This window comes from Ctenocephalides felis, unplaced genomic scaffold (genome assembly GCF_003426905.1).
Source record: "Ctenocephalides felis isolate EL2017-DRISC unplaced genomic scaffold, ASM342690v1 CF-g0.4_SCAFFOLD_01492, whole genome shotgun sequence".
In the NCBI taxonomy this organism is placed as follows: Eukaryota; Metazoa; Arthropoda; class Insecta; order Siphonaptera; family Pulicidae; genus Ctenocephalides; species Ctenocephalides felis.
Genome location: NW_020537646.1, coordinates 7,085,891 through 7,110,276, shown reverse-complemented (window position 1 = coordinate 7,110,276; position 24,386 = coordinate 7,085,891). Strand labels below are relative to the sequence as shown.

The 24,386-nt window shown below is 29.5% G+C and overlaps 2 protein-coding genes across 3 annotated transcripts in view; both read left to right on the top strand.

Annotated features, from left to right (window-relative positions):
• LOC113369918 (mitochondrial coenzyme A transporter SLC25A42) overlaps positions 1–24,386 on the top strand; it is a 43,835-nt gene that overhangs the window by 7,360 nt on the left and 12,089 nt on the right. The gene's annotated exons all lie outside the window — the stretch shown is intronic.
• LOC113370402 (T-box transcription factor TBX10-like) lies at positions 2,268–14,602 on the top strand. The gene is made up of 8 exons (XM_026611068.1): positions 2,268–2,412; positions 4,736–4,860; positions 4,975–5,207; positions 5,276–5,432; positions 5,524–5,694; positions 5,847–5,914; positions 12,296–12,378; positions 14,169–14,602. The coding sequence occupies exons 1-8, from the start codon at positions 2,268–2,270 to the stop codon at positions 14,600–14,602; spliced, it is 1,416 nt and encodes a 471-aa protein (XP_026466853.1).

Below are 24,386 nucleotides of genomic sequence, written 5' to 3'. Positions count from 1 at the left end.
TATAACTTCGAACTTTTCTCTTAATTTTGGTTAATCCATGTTAGTTAATTAAAAAATTCAAAATTGTTAGTAGATGAATTATAATTTTTCGAAGGTAAAGTTTATTATGTTTTCGCTAGAAAATAGATTTTCAATTTGCTTATTTTATGCTTTCTATATGTTTCAAGTTATTCTGTTTCGTTTGACACCAAACTTGTAAATATGAGCCAAAATTTAACCTTTCTCAAAAAACGGGTGCACCAATTTAAAAAATGGTGACCATTTCTAAGGTAAGATTGCTTTTACATGCGTTTATTACATTACATTACATTACATTTACATTAGGTCTTATTTAAATACTGCATTTTTTACGTCAATTTTGAAACAATTATCTTGTTTATAATAATAATAATTATTGTTATCAAAAAATATTTAAATATTATGAGCGACAGATACACCTAGTATAATTTAGATGCCCTTTACTAAATTAGTTAAAACTCAAAATAAACTAAGAATCAGGTGCGTAACTACCGCCGTATCAGCCATATCAAAAATACGGCGCCCCCGTGCCAGGGGGGCCCCCAACGTCCGTAAGCAAATATTAATAATAAAAAAAAACTTCACAAAAAGCGAATTAATCGTGAAAATCTTGTTCAATGAAATTTAATGCCATTAAGAAAGAACGCGAGGAATGTAAATTTATTATTTTAAAGATATTTATTTTTACCGGGCCATGGGGGGCCCAAACATGCGCAAAATTTAGTAGAAACTTACAAATTTTTATTTAATTTCACAAATAGCTAAAGTTAAAATAATTATGAAAACTTACTTTCAACTAAATTTAATTTGAAGAAAAACATGAGCATGTAGAATATAAAAATATAATTTAATAGAAAAATATAATAGAAAAGAAAACTGGCATTTTATTAAATCATTTCTTGAATAGATTGTGCAAAATAAAAAAACAAAATTAATTTAGCAATTTGCTAAATGTCTCGAAAAATTAACAAAGGAATGGAACGTAACGAAAACTATATGCAAAATATAGCGACCCGTAATCTTATTTCAAACTCAACATTTTGCTAATTATTAATTTCTCATACTAAACATAGATTTCAGAGACTTTGACTCGATTATTATGTTCGAAAAATTACAACTAGAGTCATTTCGCAAACCACTACAGTACTGTAAGATAGTCTCTTTTAATTTTTATTGTAATTGTAATTTTAAACTCTCTAAAAATATGTTTAAAATATGAAACTCAATTTCTATTGCTGGCAAAATTCAATAGTTTTGCACACAATTTTCTCAAAGTAATTTTTGCGTACTATTTACCCAGTTGCAACTGCAAATGATGAAATTTTCAAAGATATCTTGAAAAAAATGATGGCTATGATCTTGGAAATTCGTTTCATCAAAATTAGAATAAAATAGAATAATAAGCTATAAATGATTTAATAAATGTGTATGCTGAATTTAAATTGTATGTAGAAATATTGGAAAGGGCTAGATGAATATTGATGATAAGTGAAGATTTATTAATTTATTTATTCATTATTTTTATGTGAGAAAATTTTGCTCTACCTGAAGGGACCCCCAAAAAAGTTTTGATACGGGGCCCCGTCAATGCACGCTACGCCCCCGCTAAGAATTGTAAAAATATAATAACGAAAGTTGATAAATACCTAGACAATTAAGTTACTACATTGGTGCGAAGATATTTAACCGTCGGAAATTTTTATTACCAGAAAAGTTACTTCCCAAGACTTGGAGGAAAAGTTCGGCTCATCGAACCCAAATCTCAACTCCAACCAATAAGACTATGCAGGCGTGGCGAGCGTCAAAATTAGTCCATCCTTCAAACAAGAACTCAGCCCAGACTATCTAAAATCTAAATGAATCAGCACATGTGTCCACAAGAAGAGATCATCTCAACAAGAATTCTCATTAGGTGGGGATCTTGCCTCGAATGCATATCTCCTTATATCTTTCATTTGACCAAGGAGTTTTTGACGATCATCGAAATCAGTCGTCCGCGTTGACAGCTCAGGTTGTCCTGTTGACGAATTTACATCCATTCAGTCCAATTAGTGACATTAGAGTTACAAGGTGAATAAATCCACTATCAGTTATCATTGATATATTAGAGTTACAAAATTTTACGACCAGTGGACAGTTTGAGATTTATTATCATGTTTTGTGGTTTGATTCCAAGTTTATTGTGAACATGCGGTTGTGAATAGAAGATTTTTGTTGGTAGTAAAAATATGCACAGTTCGGATTACGATATGCATACTTTGAGGGAAATTGGATCACTCGAAACAAATCCTGGAGGAAATAACCAGGGCTTGCTGAATGGGCAAGATTGCTGTTATGCGGAACCATGGTTGACACCATACTGCGCTGGTACAACTCCTATGAAGCAAATTGAAGGTTTGATATAAAATATAGTTATAAAATCGTAGTAAATAAGGGATAAATTCTTAAATTTACAAACGTATGCATTCATATTATATTTCATAAAAAAATTATTCCTACGTATAAAGTCTAAGAAATATTAACCCTTTCCATTCCGACCCAGTAAATAATAAATATAATAATAATAATAAAATATTGCCAAAAATAATTGAAGGAGCAAGTAATGTTTTTGATAAAATTGATGCATTAGTAAAAAGTAATTATGACAAAAAATACATATTCGCTCATATAGAGTTGTAATCGTATTAATATTTTATAGGACAAACAATTCAAATATTCAATTACAATGGACTATTTAGAAATTTAGAAATTCGACTATTTTGCTCGAAATTGCGCAAACTCAGGTAGTTATAATTGAATCTAATTTGCTTGTAATTATAATTATTTTTACAGAATTTTGAATACAATTTATAAGATTATGAAACAAAACAGTATTTTACATTATATGAAAAATTGTAGTAACAAATGATCAACTGGTTCGCAACATTAACTAAATATTCATAACAAAAATACAATATAAGTACTTAATATATTGTATTTTCTAACATCAAAATGTTAGAAATCTTGAAAATTTATTGGCTCTTGACATTTTTGACAAAAAATTATAACTGCATATTCGTTAAATATTAAAAAGGAATTCGGCTATAAATGTGTTTAATAAAAAAAAAATTTGGTAACGTTTTAAAGTATTTTCTATATCATATATATGTAGTCTACACATAAACAAAAAGAATGGTTGACCGCTGGGTTGCTTTCTCGAGAAAAATAAGAAGTTAAGGTGCTAAAAAAACTGCTCATAGAACACGCGCTTTTGTCGATGACAAAAAACATAAATTACAAGTATTTAATTAGATTATGATAGCATAAGTCCAATTTAATATTATATTGATATATCGATAATCTTTGCTTATTATATGAACTAATAGTTATGTCACATTAGCGTCATGAATGATTTGTTTTCTAATTCCCATCGAGAGTGATATGTTTATTAGTTTAAATTCTATGGTCAACATTTCGTGAGAAGCAAGTTCTGTAATCACAACTTAAAATAATACACAAGCCATCATTCTGATCTATTCCTAATAAAATCCACGCTATCTGATAATAAATTGAAATAATAATACAACGCTTTGTAATAATAAATTGAATTGTATTCAATAATTTATGGTATACTTTTACCATAATACCCTCCTCCAAGGAGAATTCTAAAATATTAATTTTTCTTCTATTCTAACTCTTTTGCTCTATTTTAATGTAACGATAGTTACACGTTACTTAAGTTAAAATTTCATTGGGTTTTAACTGCTATTTTAAGGGAGAAAATGCTTTTACCATAAGAACAAGAGATAGCAATGATGATAAAATCATGGTTTTTCTGTATCTCACTAATAAATAAAAACTATAAAATTAATTATACTAATAATATATACACTAATAAATTAAAAACTATAAAAGCTAAGATTTTGTAACTAAAAATTCCAACATTGTATCATACTGATTTCCTAATTAATTTCACTGCATTCCATATATGTAGTATAAAAATAATTGTTTTAATTTATTAATTTGATCACCAATATTTAGTTACACAAAGCTTTGTTTTTAAAATTGGATTTATTATTAATGTATTCAAGCCTGTATTAGCATTAGTATTACATCTATTTCAAAAATAATTTTATTCCTTTTGATAGATGCAGCCTGTTATTGAGAATTATTGAGATAAAAGATATATTTGATGAGATTATTTTCAAATTTTTCCGAATACCTTTCTTAACTATTATGTGTATAAAGTTGTTAATATAATTATATTATTATATATGTGACTAACGATGTTCTCCCCAAGATTGAGTTATATGGCTCTTTTACCCAGAGCCTACAAATTAGAATAGACATCGGTATGTTTTAATTTCTGTAGTTTTCTCAATTCGTGCCTTTTTACGGTCTCGGCGCCTGAAACTCTTGACTAATTGTATATTAGTAAAACAAATGCACGGTCGCGACCCAAAAAAATATCAGAGGCAATAATTCTCTCTGCGCTTTTCTGACATCTCACAACTAAAACACTGAAAACGCATTCGACGAGGAGTCCAGGCGGTTCGATGATTTATGAAGGTCGGCATAAAAAAATTATGGGACACTGTCGTACATTCATAATATTATTATTTTTAGTATAAACATGAAATGAATAAGTCAGAAAAAGCGATTAAAGCAACTTGTTCTAGGAGCTTTATTTGTTTATAGAGATAGTGTTCATCATTTGAGTTTTTTATTTTATTTTCAGCATGTTTACAAAGTGCAGGCCGAGACCGTGTCTCCTACAGCCCTCTTGAACACGCCGATTCCGCATCAATGAGAATCACAGACTCACCACTTTCGGAAAATCACGAAAAAAATACCAACACCGATGTCACTTCAGAAAATAATAATATATCCAAAGCCAAAAACAAGGTAGCAAACTTATAAATCGTCTAATCAAAATACATAGTTTCTTCCAATTACCTATGTTTTATACTTTTTTAGCAACCCTTGCCGGTTCATGAAAAACTCCAAAATGTTGGCGCTGTTTTAGAAATGAAAGCTTTGTGGGATGAATTTAACGAATTGGGAACAGAAATGATTGTTACCAAAGCAGGACGTAGAATGTTTCCAACATTCCAATGTCGATTATACGGTATGGATCCTCAAGTCGACTATATGTTAATGATGGATTTTGTTCCTGTAGATGATAAACGCTATCGCTACGCCTTCCATAGGTAAAACAAACTGTTAAAATAATTGATATATTAAATAGTTCTTAATGCGTTATATATTTTAAAATTAGTTCGAGTTGGATGGTGGCAGGTAAGGCGGATCCAATATCACCTCCCAGAATACATTTGCATCCAGATTCACCAGCACCAGGAGCTCAATGGATGAAGCAAGTTGTTTCCTTCGATAAATTAAAATTGACCAACAATCAACTGGATGATAATGGACATGTACGTGTATCAAATTTTAAACGTTCTATTTCTGTTTGAATAGAAAATAATAATAATGAATTTTAATTACAATTGGTTATTTAATTTTCAGATAATTCTGAATTCAATGCATCGATATCAACCAAGATTTCACGTGTTATACATGCCTCCACGATCGAACAGATCTGGTGTCTCCAACGAACCAAAAACCACAGAAAACTATAAAACATTCGTATTTCCAGAAACATGTTTCACTGCAGTTACAGCATACCAAAATCATAGGGTAAGATATTTTATTTAAATTTTGCATGTTCATAGATCCAATCATTTCTGATATATCAATTAATATTTGGTACAATCGCATTCTGCTTAAATAGATGCAATTATAATAAATTACGTTATTGGTTATTAAAGTTTTATTTTTTTGTATTTTAGATAACTCAATTAAAAATAGCAAGCAACCCATTTGCGAAAGGTTTTCGAGATTGCGATTCAGATGAGTGGTAAGTTCACATTTATTATTAGTCCAATATTCATTAAAAGTATTTTTAATAACAAATGTATATAAAAATAGCATTTTATGATTTTTCACTAGTCTGTGCTACCACAAATAAACTAATTTAATTTACCCAAATGAGCACTAACGAGTAGAACCTCATATTTACTCTTCTGGCATTTTGATGAAACTTTGGATGGTGATAAGGTTAATAAGTAATTTTTAAAATTAAACCAATTCTCCAAGGCTTGACAAGGGATTCATTCAGTCTATCAACTCTATCACCATGCAAAGTTCCATCAAAGTTCCAGTTCGACAGTAGCCAAAATAACTTTCAATTACAAAAATCCAGCAATAATTTAGCTCGACGCATTTTATAGGTAAAAATATATTTCTAATAATTTTGTTCCCGTACAATATACTATCTTGAATTAAATTAAAACCCATATCAATCACAAAAAGGCGCCATAAGTACGAAATAATACGTAACGCGTCCGTCACATAAATTTCGACGAAGTTCGAGCGTTAAATTGCCTCACACATCATTCCGCGGTCTTCAATCTTCAATCTTTCTTTGCCGTCGGATAGACACTAAACCAGTGGTTGACAACCGAGAGAAAAATTGGGGAAAAATATATAAACTTCAGTTTTAGTTCCACTTTACAGAATATTAAATAAAATATGTATAGATAATATCGCTGATATAGAAGCAAAAATGTAATTGATCAATTTTGGGTAGGCACAAGATAGAAGTCGATTTTTTGGGCAAGCCAGAAATTAGGCCAAAAACAGTAAAACACCCCAGTAAACCACAAAACGTAATGAAAACGTTAATAGAACGTAACAGATTATACGTAAAACATAACGGTTACGTAACCTAAGAGGCACACAGACGTATCTATTTCCGCCTCAAAAACGTAACGGCCTGTTTAGTTACGCGAAAACATAACGGTTTCGTTTTTGTAACGTTTCCAAATTGCGCGAAAACGTAACGGTTTCGTTTTTGTTAGGTTTCTAAATTACTAAATTAACGTGTAGGTGTCTTTGATGTAACTTAAAAATTTAATAAAATTTCCTGTAAATATAGAAACCATTTTTTATATTAATTTTATTTCATATTATAATTAAGAATTTACAAAATTTACATAACATATACTTAAAATTACAAAACTACAGAATATAAATTTGGATTTTAAAAATTTGATTAATCTAAAACAAAAAATAACAATTCTAACAAATTTCTATTTAACAGGATGGAATTAAATGTTTTATTTTGATTATAAAATTTTAACCATTGAAAATAAGTCTTGTGTAAAATTCTTGGCAACCTTTGTTTATCAAATTGAAACCATTTCACTGCTTTCTGTTTGTAAATGTATCTAAAACAGAACCAAACAGGTTAGAAACAATTTCTACAAATTGTTTATTGATAATATTGATTTAAATTTTTTGTAACATTACCTCTAAAAATATTCATTATTTTCAAGTTATTGACAGCTAGGCAGTCCTTTCAACAATACCAAAAACATATTAATTCTTCATCGAATTACACTTTAGACAATAAAGAAGATTTTAGTCTCTGAATTTTTAAATATATTTTTGCTGAAGTAAAAACAATAGAAGGTTATGATTTGGAAATATTGTGATTATTATTATAAATTGTAACAATACTTCTAATTACCTCTACTTACTTTCATTATTTATTAAGAACAAAGTGCAGCTAATTCCTTTATGAACGTATTGCTCAAATATTGTCTTAATTGTTTCTTGTCAGTTCAGCCAAATTTCATCCACCGACTTTTAAATCATATTTTTGCTAAAACTAAATCATAAGAAATTAATACTAAATCATCTAATCATCTCTATCATAATGAGGTATACCAATTCCATGACACATGACACGAGTGTCATCATTTAATGCTGTAAAAAATTTTATTCTTCTTCAAATCATTTTTTCGTGATGATGGTAGATTATTATTTTATATTCTAACTTTGCATTCATATTCTTTATTTGAGCTCTTTATTCATATCTTTATTATGTTCTGAGTCATTATATTTCTTCAATTGAAAACCATTGTATTAGTTTTTGCTCCTGTTTAGCCGAACTATATTATTGTTACTGAAGGGGCTACAAATATTAAATTTGTATCTGTATATCTCATTTTTACTAACCTTTTGACTCAACACTGCAATAATCATTGAGGTTATGATTTGTATAATAGAATTTAATTATTATTTGATAAACATACATTTGATGAAAACATCTACAAATAACAAAATACGCGAATAGAATTTCCATTAAGGTCCAACTATATACTGAAAAAAAAAAATCATTATTATAATAATATATAAATTAAAATAATTTACACATGTTTTATATTTATACTTACCTTGATCGACTCCATTTTAAACATTTTAACTGCACACTGCATAACTAATACGTTCTACATTAATCATATAAAACATTAATCATATAAATAATGATTAAATAAATGCTTCAAAAGAATGAAATAATTTGCTTGTCAAAAGATCTTCAATATGAAGCGTCCATTAGTCATTAGTCATAGACAGAAAAGTAAAATATATAGAGTCACGAATAACTTTCAATTGTATTTTCGTGCATAGAGTCTCGCATACATAAAAGAGTAGAACACGTAACCTATCTTTTTGACAGTTTTGTGAAACAGCTGTACCACACCGTCCATTTTGTATGTTAAACTTACAAAACACTGTAACTGAACGGTTACGTTATGAAGAAAACCATGCATTAACGTTTAAAGGTTACAATTAAACGTAACATTTACGTTTTATTAACGTAACCATAAAATACATAACAACGTTTCTTCTGTGCTACGTTACTTTAACTTTATGTGACGTTTGTGGTTTACTGGGACTGTACTCTACGTCGAGAGCCACAAAATTGATTCTATATATTCAATATGAGTCACTAATATAAAATATTCAATATTCTTATTTTTCTGGGTTGTCCCTCCCGTCCATCGTCTTCTAGTGAATCTCGCGAGAACTCCTCACGTGTCGAGAAGCGCATTAAATAAACTTATTAACTCATAAATTAGTTAAAAACATCGCTCTACTCGTATTCGTACAACGATTTCATAAAAATATCTCACTCGGCCACGAACACATCAACTCGAATGCGCCATCGCAATAAATCCGTTACTTTTATATACGAATGCAAACATTTGGGAATGATTATCGTCATCTGTTTATATTTACCTATGGAGATCGCGCAAAGTGCCATTGAGTGTTTTCTGGAATACTTTCGATTAAAAATGATTTAGGTTTTTATCTAAACTACTATCATCACTTTAGATAAATGAGTTGATACTAAATATTATATCATAAATGTAAATATAGAGATAGGAGGTTGCTATTGTTGCAGCACGTAGTGAAAGATCATATCAAATCAGAAAGAATCATAAATATTAGCGCAATCAGTCAATCTCTACTATCCCAAATGAATACAAAAATAAATATAAAATTCTGTGAAAATAAATATTAAACCGAACACTTTATAATGATATAATTGATATATCTTGTATAATGCTCGATATATTATATTGCACCTCTATTGCTACCCACAATTGTGGGTTCTGATGATTTAAAATTGTTTCAAATACCGAATTGCAAAAATTTATTATCAAGACTCAACAATAAATAATCAATAAGGAAGATTAACATTGAATAAACTAGTGGGGTGGGTGGCATCGTGCCTTAAGGCAAATTGCTGGAACTTCCCGTACCGTAACGAAATGTTCGAGGAATATTGAATGTTTTCAAATAGATTATTATGATTATTGTAACATTGTCTAATACAAGGGCGAGCAACCTTTTTAAACCACGGGCCAATTTGGTTTTCAAAATTTTATGGCGGGCCGCACGTGATTTATATATATATACTAGCTGACCCGGCGAACGTTTAGTCACAGGAAATATTTTCAGAAAATCATTAGTATTTGAAATGACTAACTAATTCTGAATGTATAAATATGTGGTATATAAATGAAAGAGGTAGCTAACACAAGATACATTGATAATTTACCCACTATAACGCTAAAATACTAACATACATATTTGAAATAGGTTATGCTATGCTTAGCGAAACGAGTGAGATTTCAATAACTCTAATATTAAAATTACTAACTTCAAATAATAAAATTTCAGTTTTCTCCCAAAAACAGTTTCATCTTTAGATTTTAATATTGAATTTCTATTTTTTTGCTAGAATTGCTTCTTCTGCAAGATATTCAAAATTTCAATTAAAAACGTTCACAAAAAAGGCGATAATAGTTAATTGATCGATTACCGAGCTAAATAAAAAATGATTGGGGCACTTAAATGGCTATTATAAAATAATGAAAATTTGGAGTCGTATGTAGTTTTCTATTCCGCATTAAAAAAATTAAAATAAAGAAAAATTTTTTTAAAAAATGTTACGTTCGTACAATCCATGATAAAAATAAATTGCCTTTTCTTTTTAAATAAAACTGAAGCTTTTTCATAAACTCAAAAGTGTGAACTAAAATTAAGTCAAAAGATTTATGACTGAGCGCGGAAATAATGTAATTGCAAAATTACAAAATTGGCACGAGAAAAGAACAAATATACATAATTGAAAAAAGTATATATTTTATATAATTACGAGTGTATACTCTAAGTGTTTATAAATATAAATACAAAATAAAAACAAATAATAGTTAAACAGAAAAACTAATTTACTTGAAAGCTTTAATAAGAAATTTGACACTGCTTTTTATATAAAAGCTGATAAATATCAGCCTTTTTTTTCAAATTTTGTTATTTTTTTTTAATACGGAAAATAGCAACACGTATGCAGCTTTGATATGTTTTACTCAGTTTCGATAGGTGGTAATTTTTTATGAATTTCATGGTTGAAATTAACACAGGTCCACTAAAAAAGTTGTCTGGATTGAGTGTGTCACATATATTTTTCGATGTATTTTTAATTTACTTTTACCGCTGAATATAAATCTATAGTCAGAACTGGAACACAAAAAATAAAAAAACATTTAAAAACTGGCACAATCTTCGATCTAGCATTTTTACTGAATGAATGAATTATTATCCCGCGACTTTTCTTTTGTGGACCTGTGTAATTATTCGCACACATTCGTACTTCAAAAAAAATTATCATAATTGGATTGTTTTTTTTTTAAAGCGAAAATTTCTCAAGGCTGACATGAGATTTATAAAAAATTGCGATGTTTACTGAAAAAATACATTTTCTAAATCTGCATTATTTTGCATGGTAAATGGCGAAGAAAACATTCACATGAAACCAGCTGTTTTGTTAGCTTTGAACATTTAGAATCACAATTAAAATTTGTTCTCATTTTCTTTTTCTGAAAATTAAATGTGAAACACAGGATACTGCAAAAGATATTATTCTTTATTATTCTTCATATGGGTTGTATACTCCTTTAAGCATAGCATCACTATATTGAGCTAACGTACTTTGGTATTAAAACGCTCTAAATTGTTAAGAAGTCTTTGAATTTACGATGATTTAAACCTCGCGACAAGCTTTCAATTATTCTTGCAATATTGTTTAACTAATATTTAAATTAATATTTATTTTATCAGGAAATGCTATTTCTGTCAACAACAGTTCTTACCAGTATTTGACAGGCAACAAAATTAGCCGTTACAGCCGTATTTGAGAAAATATCTAGCAAAATAATCTGTAGTTGAGAAATGCTCGGCGGGCCGCAGAAAAACGTCCGGCGGGCCGCGGGTTGCTCATCCTTGGTCTAATATTTATAAGAATTATATAAACTGAATTGCTGAGTTGAAATTATTTGTTTAAAGTATATTAGAACTATAGTCAGAATTAAAAATAAAATCTGAATTATTATTTTCGATATACAAAAAATTAAAAAAAAAAAAAATGAAACAACATTTTTTTTTCCAAAATCAATTATTTTGTTAAGACAAGCAGAAAGTCTTTATCAATAGGAATCGAATGTTTTTTAAACCATTCAAATCGGTTGATCCGTACGCCCGGAAACGTGGTCGAAAATTTGTACCCATACATACATACACACACACACATCCATTTTTTCTGAAGTATGCCAAAATGTTCAGAAACCTTCAAAACGTCGAGAAATGTAAAAATTTTCAATTCCGATTTTTGGCCCATTACAATAACTTATCCTACGGGCAGTTAATAAATTGTGGATAATGATATTTATCATTAAATAAATTCTTTGGCTATCAATTTTGTATTTGAATACATATTAACCCTTTCAACTCAGATGCCGCTAGTGAAAAGGGTTAATTATTAATTTATAATATACTAATAATTAAATTTGAAAAATTAATTGTTGACAAATTTGTTTTTTTTTAGTAGCTCGGAAGTTATGACGCAGCTTCAACTTGGTCAACAAGCGCCAACGCAGAGGCAACGGTCCAAAAATACTCAGAACAAAGGTAAGCCGTAATTATCTATTGAAATGTTTGTCAATTGAGCATTTTTATCATCTTTAACAAACTTAATAAAATATTAAAGATCTACGAACAAAATTTCAAACTTTTATCGGCACAAATTCAAAAGTTGATATTTCTCTATCCGTCGAGTTTTTAGTCATATCAGAAAGTTTTTGTAACTTGCCTTAGGGCGAAATGCTAAGTACACCTTTACAATGTGATAGTAATTTTTTTTTCGGCAAATTTGAATATATTCTAAGGTAACTCTACACAAATGATGAGTTTACGTCCACTTGATCGTCAAATAGTAAGTCCTCTTAAAAAATTAGACCCCTTAACGTTTTAATTCCAATTCATTGATTCCATACTAAAGTTCATTTAAGAAACGCCTAAAATTTCTTCCATGTTCGAGCCACGTGCGCAGGCCATCTTGTTTACCTGTTCCCGGCGAGGTTGCCTTCTGATTGGTATAAATTATAGGTAGAAGACCGTCTGAAGCCAATACCTTAGCTCGGCGTATAAATATTTACAGTTTATGCGACGGCCAGAACCATCGTAAAAATGTCAGGTGGCGAGTGATCTCTCCTTTGAAGACGCATCGGGTTTAATATTACGGCCGCTTAATGTCTGAGTTCAGTAGAATCTTTTTATTTTATTTACCCCGGACGTTTTTGAAATGCGATTGGCTTGGAAATGCTTTGGGTACTAATTAGGGAATTATATTTAATTAAGGTTCAGTACGAATATAAGTTTGGTTAAACAAAGACAAATTTTGATACTATACATAGTACATATCCAGAACCAATCAAATCCTTAAGAATTGAGATTCAGCTAAGGCAAAATGTTTATTTTGTGTATCGAATAGTTTTTAAATATTTGAAATCGGTCCGGTCGTTTTTGAGAAAACGTCGAAGAAATATCACATTGACTTACACACACATACTTTTTTCAAATTTGGTCTCATTCTATTCAGAATGACTTGAAACGCCGAACAAACATAAAATTAGCAAATAAGATTTTTTTTCGTGATAAACTTCTCGTTGAGTTTTTTTAATTTATATAAAATAACATAATAGTATGTATATATCTACTTTATTGTTGGTTTATAGTAATCGCATTCCTGTAACATTTCTCACTTCAATTAAGAATCTGTTCGTTATAAATATACTTTCAAAGTGTTCTTACAAATATTTTTTCTGCCCTAGATGTTTGTGTATTCTGCCATTCAAGCGGGATCGCTTTTAATACAAACTCTCTCAAAGTGAAAGCCTATTTTGTCTAAAGATAAATACATATAAACAAATGGACGAGCAGATTTTTTGTATTCTCTCGTTAAATAAATATATTTTAAAGAAGATTGAGCCGAACTTCGTGAATTTACCACTTATCGTCGATTCTTTGAACAGTGTGTGTTTTTTGTATAAACGGGTGTTGATTCTGATTTGGACGTTGATGAATCGCCTAAAACTGAACAGCTGGACCGTCTCCTACTTGGATACGTTTGTTTTAATTCCTCGACTATACAAACTAATGGATAAACGCAATCAAGACCTAGCTGTTAATCACTTTTAAAATATTTTTCTATGAATTTATTGTCGAAAATACCATGGATAATGAAAATCGATAAACAAATCAATATTCAGCATCAATACATAAATGCTGTACAATCGTTGAGATCAATACAGGGTTACAACAATTCTTAATAAATATTTTTCATTTAATCAAATATCTAGTAAATTTAAAAGTATGACTTTAGTTGTGACATCTGTTTTTTAATTTAATATTTCTTTCAGATGATAGCAGTCCACATCACACACCCATAGATTCAGCCTCGACTCCTCCTACACTGCAACAATTATCACCAGTGACATCAATCGACCTCAAATATCAACAACAGCACCCCCAGACATCTTCACTTACATCTTTTACCAGTCCGCAACATCAAACTCCTTCTGCTCTTGGAAGTCCATATGCAGGAGATCTTTGCAGCTATGGACCGATTCATTCATCCCATCATCATCTCACAAGTCCATATTCTACAAGTCCTTATGACAAATATTCAAGGACGAGTCCAGGGTCGATGCAACCTCCTGGTGTTTATCCTGCGAGCAGACCTTATAGTATGACCCAACAACCGACTGCTGCCTCGCCTTACCATCAGGGATTTTATGGTCAGGTCACCAGGGCAACTCTTGGTGGATATGTACACGACTATGCTCCGAGATAACGAGAAAAAGATGAAATAAATAACATGTGGTTTTATACTTATATTAAATTATTACTGAAAATCTTAAAGTTTTTTGAGGCTATTCAAATTTGTCCGTTGTAAGTAATTTTTTGAAACTACGATAAATGTAAGAATTAAATTGAATTAACTTTCAATTGCGAATTTAATAGAAATAAGTTGTAAAGTATATAATTTATTATAAATCAAATAAGTGATACTTATATATGCCAAATATGTATTGCATTACCCGTGCTATCTATGTGTTCACAATATGTACATAAGAATATTAAATGTAAGTTTATGCCAATAAGCCAAATATAATGTGCCTAAAATGTGAATTAAGAATAAGTAATATTAATTGAATAATCATATTTTACCAAAGCTTGTAAATAATATATCATAAATATTGTAACAATTTATAGAGAAAAAATTTGAATAATAGAAATATAATTTGAAATCACCGTACAAATTCAAAATTATTATGTAAGAATAGGTCAGATGTAAGGATTATATATAAATTTGTCCTCAAATATATTTTCGTACTTAATTCTATATATCAAGTATCAGTAAATAATTTATAGTATATTTAATAATGTAAAGTATATTGTTCTCCAAATAACTATTTTAAGCTAATAAACTTTTTGATATTGCATATTTGTGTTTTTATGGAATTTATTTACAGTAAATGTTTTCACTAATGTTTAGTTTTCTTATACACGTCATACAGTTACTTCACAGAAGCCTTAAATAATATACTAGATACTTGAACAATTATAGAGGTAGATAGACCAAAATACGAAGCAATGTGGACCAAATAATTAAAATATTTCTGATCATGAGACTCTGCGCAAGACTCGTTCGATCCATCCACCCAGAAGACCTCTGGTGTCTTTACCACCAAGTCATTAGTGTTCTATAATAGTTATAACGTTTTTTAAAAAAGGTAATGAATTTTAAAGATGACGAATTTCGTATCTTGTTACATTTTAAATAATGAGCGCACATATAATAGTCATTAGTAGTTCGTTATATCATTCGACCGCCTTCGCGCTTGTGTGGCCGCTGACAGACGTGCTGCCGAAGAACACGTGTCAAGGGAGTGATTGACAAGTTCACTTATGCGGATACACTTCACGCTAATTAGAGACACGGAATCGCCCGAATCGAAAGGTAAAGGACACATATTTGCCAAATAAATGCAAATAAAATTACGAATGTCTAAGGTATTTTAATTTGGTAAATCAGATAATAATAAATCAAAGGTAAAAAAGGGATTTTATTGACGAGAAAATTAGGTTTTCTAGAAACACGATATAAAAGAACTCTACTTAATTCTGATCTGTAAGGTAAAGAAAGGGGCTCTACTGACGAGCTAACTTGGATCTGATCTAGAAAACAAATCTTAAACATAATTTAGAAATCTTAAAGATAAAAAAGAAACTCTACTTAATTTTAATCCAGAATATTAACTTTACTGGCGAGAAAACTTTAATTTCAAACGAGAAGTTTGAAAAGAGACTCTACTGATAGCTATAAAACAAATATGCAAGATAAAAAATGCTTAAAAATTATACCATTTTTTTATATATATTTTTAACAGCAATCAGAACCTTACGTCCTATGACCTGTTGGGCTGAAACTTCTCCTTACTTCGTATTTTTTTAGATGGTAACCCAATGGTTATTACATCCATATTTGATGATTTTTGTTATTAGAATTAATCTAATAGGGCTGACTTTTTATTGGTGCAGCAATGCCGGGCAAGGGCTATTTTCACTTAGAAACATATTGCTATCTATATTTCCAAGTGAAAATCGTTGTCACTGCTGCCTGACAACAAGCTGCTCGAAGTGGATATCGAACCCGGAACCTCTGATTCAGGTTCCGTCGCTCTTTACCGCTTACCTACGGGCGAGCCCCAATGATAGCATTGCGTTAAATTTTATAACATAGACACTTACAGTTCTAAATTAGAAATTATATTTTTTATTGCATACTAAATCAGTGTTTCCCAAAAATTTTAGTTAATATGAACCCCCAGGGGTCTATGACACCATCCATGTCACCGTAAAAAAATCTGGCTCCAATCAAAAACCCATAACAAATATGCAGGATAAAGATGCATGAAAATGATAGCATTGTGTTAAATTTTATAACAGATATTTAAAGTTAAAAGTTACAAAATATTTTGTTGATTACTTACTAAATCAGTGATTTTTAAAGGTGTCAATATGGACCCCCGAAAAAAAATTCTGGGTCACAAAATGAAAATGGGGGTTCACGATAGTAAATCACAATACACCAAGTTAATATCATTTTACTCATATTATACAATGTAATATTTATAAAAAGAGCTGGGTAAATAAAAATATTAATTTTTTAAATAAAAATTAAATTATAACACAAGTAAGCATTTCGTTAAGTTTGTAAAGACCCAATTTGCTGACTCTTGAGGCTTGGCTGTTATTTTTTGCGACAGTCATAGTATTTTCCGATACTAAAGATAAAAAACGATTTAATAATTGTAAAATAGTGATCTCCTAACAAAAAATAGATGTAGACCGGACATCATTAGCCGGAAGATGTAAGATGAAACTTTACCAAATTGTTGCCAAATGTTTATAACTAAACATTTACTTATCGCTTTTTTTATTTTTTATTATTGATTTAAAATCAATTATTAATGTACACAAGTACCATGCATTATTTCATGCAAATATTTATTAAAAAAATTTAGTTCAATTGAAAATTTATAAATAAAAATGAAAGTCCATGGCAAAGTCCAAGTGTCTATGACACAAAAGTTTGAAATCTATGTACTTAAGCAAATTTCTGAAGTAATTTTTTACCAATCCTATAACTGCATTACCGATTACCTATTATTATCCTACTAGACAAATTATTTGCTGATTCCACTTCTAGACCAGACTAAATAAATTTCATCCCTATATGACACCGTGTGGCGTCGTTAAAAATATCGAAAATGTCCCTCTGTTCATAAGTGCCAATGATTTTTTCATCTGCATCTGCATTAGGATCAGCTCATATCTCTTGACATTTTGGATTTATGACCTCATACAGACCACCCTTGAAATAAAAACTTTCGAGTACAAGAATTTTCAAAAATATGCCCCTATATGGAAATAGCCTTTCCTTAGCCTTCAACGTAAAAATAGAGATAGGCAATTATTGTTTAGGTTTATCACTAATCATAGTTTCACTAGTTACATTATTTAGAGAATAAACTAATAAATATAAAAAAACAAATAATGTATTGTAATAAAATGATATACTTAGATCAACCCGATGGATCCTAAATTAAAAATTAATTCATGGCCTAATTCAACATTTCATAAATGCGCAATTAAATTAATATTTCAAATTTATTTTTATAAAGGGATGATTGTATCCATGTGAAATAATCATCATCATAAAAAAAAACTATAGGTACACCATAGCTGTGACGTTTTTAGAGATCTCGTTAAAAATCTATTAGTATTTTGTACCATATGCCTTTGATTTATGAGTTTTTTTTTAATGCGATTTTTAACTATATTGGAAATATTTCAAAGCAAAAATCATACCAGTTGGAAATTGAAATATCAATCTGAATTTTACAAATGAATCTATTTATTTAATAAAAAAAAGAATTGAAGTTTGGAACATTAATAAAAATCAATTAGTATAAGAACTAGTTTTATGCTTATACAAATATTAATATGCATTTATGTATTTTACAAAACAACTAAAAGTTGTAATGATAATTACTGCTGCAACATATTTACTGTTGATGCTGATATTCATTTGCCTTTTTCTTTTATATATTTTCAAGAATAAGTGTTGCATATGTTCTCAATAATGATAATTGCATAGTTGTATTAGATATAAGTATATGTATTCAAATTAATTAATAATTAGTTCGAATTACACAATTACTATTAATTAATACACTATACAACTCATACAAGTTCTTGTTTATATATATCCTTTGTTGGGTATTAATAAAAAACGTGTGTTATTTATTGCTATTAGTTAATCATTGCATAAAATCCTTGTTCATACTAAATTCCGAATGCAACACCCGATAATTAATGAAAATCAATTAATAATCCCATATTTCAATTTGTCGCCTTATAAATAACGCAGAGCAGTTCCCGACACATTTGAAATATGTATGTCGAGAAGATCCATATAGTCAAATGTTGAAAAAAAAAACTGTTTCTCGAGTTTGCCTCGGTTGTTTCAGTTCTAGTTCTAAGATCCATAAAAAAGAGAAAATATAAATAGATTTTATATTTTTGTCACACGTTCCTGTAATCAACAGGTATCAGTCAGCTTTTAATAGTAATTTCTACATTCTTGGAATCTGCTATTAAAATTAATATGCAGGAAAATTTAAACATGTAATTCTATTATTAAATCATTATGCCTAGGGAAGTTGAGAGCATATTGTAACAGGGGTAACTAGGACTGTGACGTCACTTGCTGAGCGAACGTTGCCGACAATCAGCTAATGATTTCAACTAATATTTTAATACGCTAGATCTTGGTTGGCAACTATTTTAATCCTAATGCATATTTTTATTATTTATCCATTTCTAATATTATCATTTTACATTTATTATCTATTTATCGAAGGCGTTTTGTTTTTACGATTTTTGGCGAATGTGGGTGGTAAAAATTTGTAATTCGATTCCGGGTACGGTACGGAAGACCTTTTCAAACAAATATTTTTCAAATGCAAATGATTAACGAGCGGATCCACTCAGCCGGTATCCCGCAGAGCTCTGATTGTTTGTACTAAAATGATATATTTGTGTTCGAAATATAAACATACACATTCAAATTGTGTTAGTTTAATGTTAATAAATTTATCCTTATGTATTTAGCTTTTCGAATCATTTCCGATAGCCATATTTCACAAATCTGTGGCAGAAATAAATTTTCAAGTTTTGTTTATAATGTTAGCAAAAGAATTCATATTACAATAAATTAATAAAAATATTTAGAATGCTTGCATAATACAATAAAATTAAATATTTTCTCGAGCTATTTAGTTTAAAGTTGTGTGTCTATTTTAGTTGCGATTTGCAGCACCGTCTTCAGTTTTTATTGCATTACCAGGGATAATAAAGTGTGCATTTTATTGTTTATCTTGGAAACTTGATGTAATGTTTCCATTGAAACCATTTAGAAACGTGCCAAAAACTATATGAACTTAACTGCCCGAAACTTATGAATTTAATATTATCCAATATAAATAAAAGCTCACAACTGAAATGGTTACGTTGATGTCGAATCAGAACTACTAAACTCTTGTGATGAAATTTAATGCCACTAATGTGTTTCTAATTTTGATTTCAATTAAATTTTCTTAAATTTTCCGTAAATATTATAACAAGATGATTTCAAATAACCAATAAATAAAATTGCAAGTAAACCAGAAATTTCACATTAAGATAAAATTTAACTAGTTGGTTTGGTATTTAGCCTTGAGGCAAGTTACATGAACTTCCCGAAATGTGTAAATAATCGACTTAATCAAAAAAATGGGTAAATAATATACTTCATTAATCCTACTTTAAAAAAAACGATAATAATTTTAGCAAACTTTGACGAATTTTTAAAATTAAACTACTTGTCGTTAGGCCGTAATATTACAGTAAGTTCTATAAGACCATGATGTATATCGCCAAAAAAATTTCCATGAAAATCGGCTTAAATTTTTTTTTCAACAGTTAATTACAAGAAAACGGCTCGGTAGATTTTCACCTAAAATTAATCAGTACCATTCCCAACTAATATCTTTCGAACAGTTTTTGATATTTTAAAATCGGTTCGGTAGGATGAGCTTAAATGTCGACGAAAATTTAACACTTTTTTTCAACAGTTAATTACAAGAAAACGGCTCGGTAGATTTTCACCTAAAATTAATCAGTACCATTCCCAACTAATATCTTTCGAACAGTTTTTGATATTTTAAAATCGGTTCGGTAGGATGAGCTTAAATGTCGACGAAAATTTAACACTTTTTTTCAACAGTTAATTACAAGAAAACGGCTCGGTAGATTTTCACCTAAAATTAATCAGTATCATTCCCAACTAATATCTTTCGAACAGTTTTTGATTTTTTAAAATCGTTCGGTAGGATGAGCTTAAATGTGGACGAAAAGTTTTTTTCAAATTACAAAGAAACGGCTTGGCAGATCGATGCACAAAACTGACAAACGATAGTCCTCACCGAAATACATCAAATGGCTTTTAAATTTCTAAAATCGGTTCAGGCGTTTTTGAGAAAACGTCGATCAAAAGTCTAATTTTGACAAATGCCAAAAAGACCATACTGATTTTTGCAAACTTTGACGAATTTTTAAAGCTGAACCAGTTGTCGTAGGGCCGTAATATTTTAGTATGATCTAGAAGACTATGGTATCTATCGTCAAAAAAATAATCATAAAAATCGTCGAAATTTTTTTTTTAAAAACTTTATTACAAGAAAACGGCCCGGCCGATCTCTACCAAAAACTAATCAGCACGATTCCCAACCAATATCTTTCGAACGGTTTTTGAATTTTCCAAATCGATTCAGAATTGCGGGCTAAAACGTAGACGAAAAATTTTTCACTTTTCTGCCATTTATAAAGAAACGGCTTGGCCGATCGTCGCACAAAACTGACAAACAATAGTTCTCGTCGAGATACATCGAATGGCTTTTAAATTTTTGAAATCGACCCAGCCGTTTTCGAGAAAACGTCGATTTACGACAAAAAATCTGTTTCACATACACACACACACACCACACACACACACACACACACACACACATACTTTTTCCAAATTTGGTCTCATTCGATTCAGAATGGCTTGAAACGTCGAGAAAACATAAAATTAGCGAATCGGGTTTTTTGATGAAAACATAAACTTCTCCTTCGGGAAGTTAATACTATGATAATGGTTCAAATTTTTATTGAGATGAATATGTTCTAATAAGATTATTTCACATATTATCTATATAGTTAACAATAAAAAATTCGATTCAATAAAATGAATCTATACACCCATAAAAACCAAGTAACATTGGCATGGACATTTAATCTTCATCATATATTTTTCACTTTTCCACTTGTTACTTCAACATATTAATCTGGACCATAATGTGTCTCATTATTTGTTTAACATATAAATGAGATAAAAGAAATCTTGAGCATGTGGTTTAAATACCATTTCAAAATGCTTTGACATTTTCAAGTGTGACCTTAAATTAATAATTATAGTACCCCATGCGCACATAGACCTCACCCAATGGAAATTCTAGTCTAGCCACTTAATAATGGATAAAATATTAAAAAGCATCGTAAATTTAAAACAAGGCATAAATAAAATTGGAAATTTAAATAATTCATATTGGTATAGTGAATTTTATTTGATATCTGTATTAAAATCCAATGTAAATGGCTAGTAGTTCTTATTAATATAATAATAAAAACAGGTGCAAGGAAATAATTTTCTGGAGTAGTCAACCACCAAGTTGAATCAAATAAAAAACAAATGCTATTCGTGAGGAACTGTAACAATTAAGATAAAAATTAAGATATCACACGGCTTCAATTACCCATGTCATATTTTAAGTTGTGAGCTATCAATATTTGGATGCCCAACTAAATATTTAAATATTTAGTTGGTGTTTAGAAGAATCATTGAAATACTTGAGATATTATCATCACTAATGACATGTAAAGAGACACTGTGTGATAATATTTCAATCCAAACCATGAGAACATAAACAACATTTAAAAAACATTCAAACAACAAGCCCATTCCAAATCAAAGTAACATCTCTTAAAGACTTATGAAGACTTCTGGAATTCTGTTCAGAATTTAAAAGCCACACGTATTTTATTTGTTCCTACCATAATTTAAATTTTTTTAATTTTTTACACTAATAAATACCATAATTTGTATATATATTATGTACTGGCAAAACTGTTAATGTTAATATCTATTACAGATGTTTTCAGAAGCAATTATTCATGTAATATGAGAAACCAGTCTTTTGATGTTGTGACAGATCACGACATATTTCTTTTGAAATTCTTTTCCAACTTAATCCTGAGAATTTCAAACAAAATCACAAAAGTGATAAATCCAAAAAATAAATTACAATCGCGATACAAATGGTGCCATTTACCTTTGTCAATTTGCCAAGACATATGTAAAAATTAAAGGAAAGATAATCCGTCATAAATATCGTTATTATTTTGGCTTGTTGAGACCATCGTGGCGTAATTCCGCGTTTGATACCAACCTTGGTCAGATCGATATCAAGCAGTATAATATCAAACTGAAAATTATAGAACTCACAAATAATCTCAAGTAAAAATCATATAAATACGCCAAAACTTTTAAATATACATATCTAATATATGAAGACTACACACAAAATTGAGTGGTTGACCGCTGGGTTGCCCTCTCGAGCAAAATACTAGATTAAAATGTACTATAGCAAGATATGTAAAACTTATTTAAAATAAAAAATATTATTATTCCAGTAAATTATTTAATAATTATTTATCATTTATTTTTATCCTTTCTTAGCAAATGTGACGATGTGACGTTCGTGTTGAAATATTACTTCCTTTCAATGTGCAAATACGCAGCAAAATCTAAATATTTATACCAAACAAGACTTGTAGTTTATATTTTTAGTATTCTTAGTAATGTATATAAAAATCATAAGTTTTTTTCATTAAAATTTGTACTGAATGAAATTTTTGCGGTTTATATAATGATCTAAATAGAGGAGTTTTAGATACATAAATACAGCAGGTTGTAAAAATTTTAAATGATATGAAATTAGTTTAAGCAAAATCATTTATTAAAAAAATATTGGGGGGCTCTTGATAGTAATTTTTTTAGAAATAATTAAGATAAAAGCAAATTGCTACCTCAGGGTGCTCTTGATAGCAAAACGTATAACTATAAAATGAAACCTAAAGAAAATGTGACTATTAAAAGACAAAAATATGGAATAAAATGAATAATATGTAATATTAAAATAAAAACTTTTATACAGAATAAATATTAAATAAAAAAATACACAGGAGTATCATGGAAATACACAGAGTAAACATAAAAATATGTTATTATCTATAAAAAACTAAATAATTTTATTTTTTATTATTTAATTAATATTGCAGGACTGCAGGACAAAACAATTTAATAGATTTCGTTTGAAATAAATAAGGATTAAAATTATAATAAAATACAGCAAAATTAGCATAGTTTTAACAATTAACCATGAAATTCTTATCGACTTTCTTCAAACGGCATTTAAATCTCTGAAATCGGTGCAGCCGTTTTGGAGAAAAATTAGACGAAAGACCAAATTATGGCACACATGCACATTTTCAAAATTTGGAGGCAAACGATTCAGAATAACCGAAAGGTGGAGAAAACATAAAATTAGCAATTCGGATTTTCTGACAGAAACAGAAACTCCTGTCCGGGACGGTCAAAACTCTAATCATCTGACTCGTCTTAGAAGCTGATAAAAATATTTTTTATTATATTTGTTTTCTCAGATAGAAATTTGAATATATTTTAGCTAAAAGCGTATATTTATATTCCTTGCTATGAAGTATGAAAAATACCACGAACCAAAGGGTAACTTATTTACACGTATATACAAATCTGTCGGCGCTTCATACATTTTCCTCCATCATCTGGAGGCATTGAGTTTGGTCGATTTTATGAGCAACCCATTTTGGACTGACTTCTCCTTTTA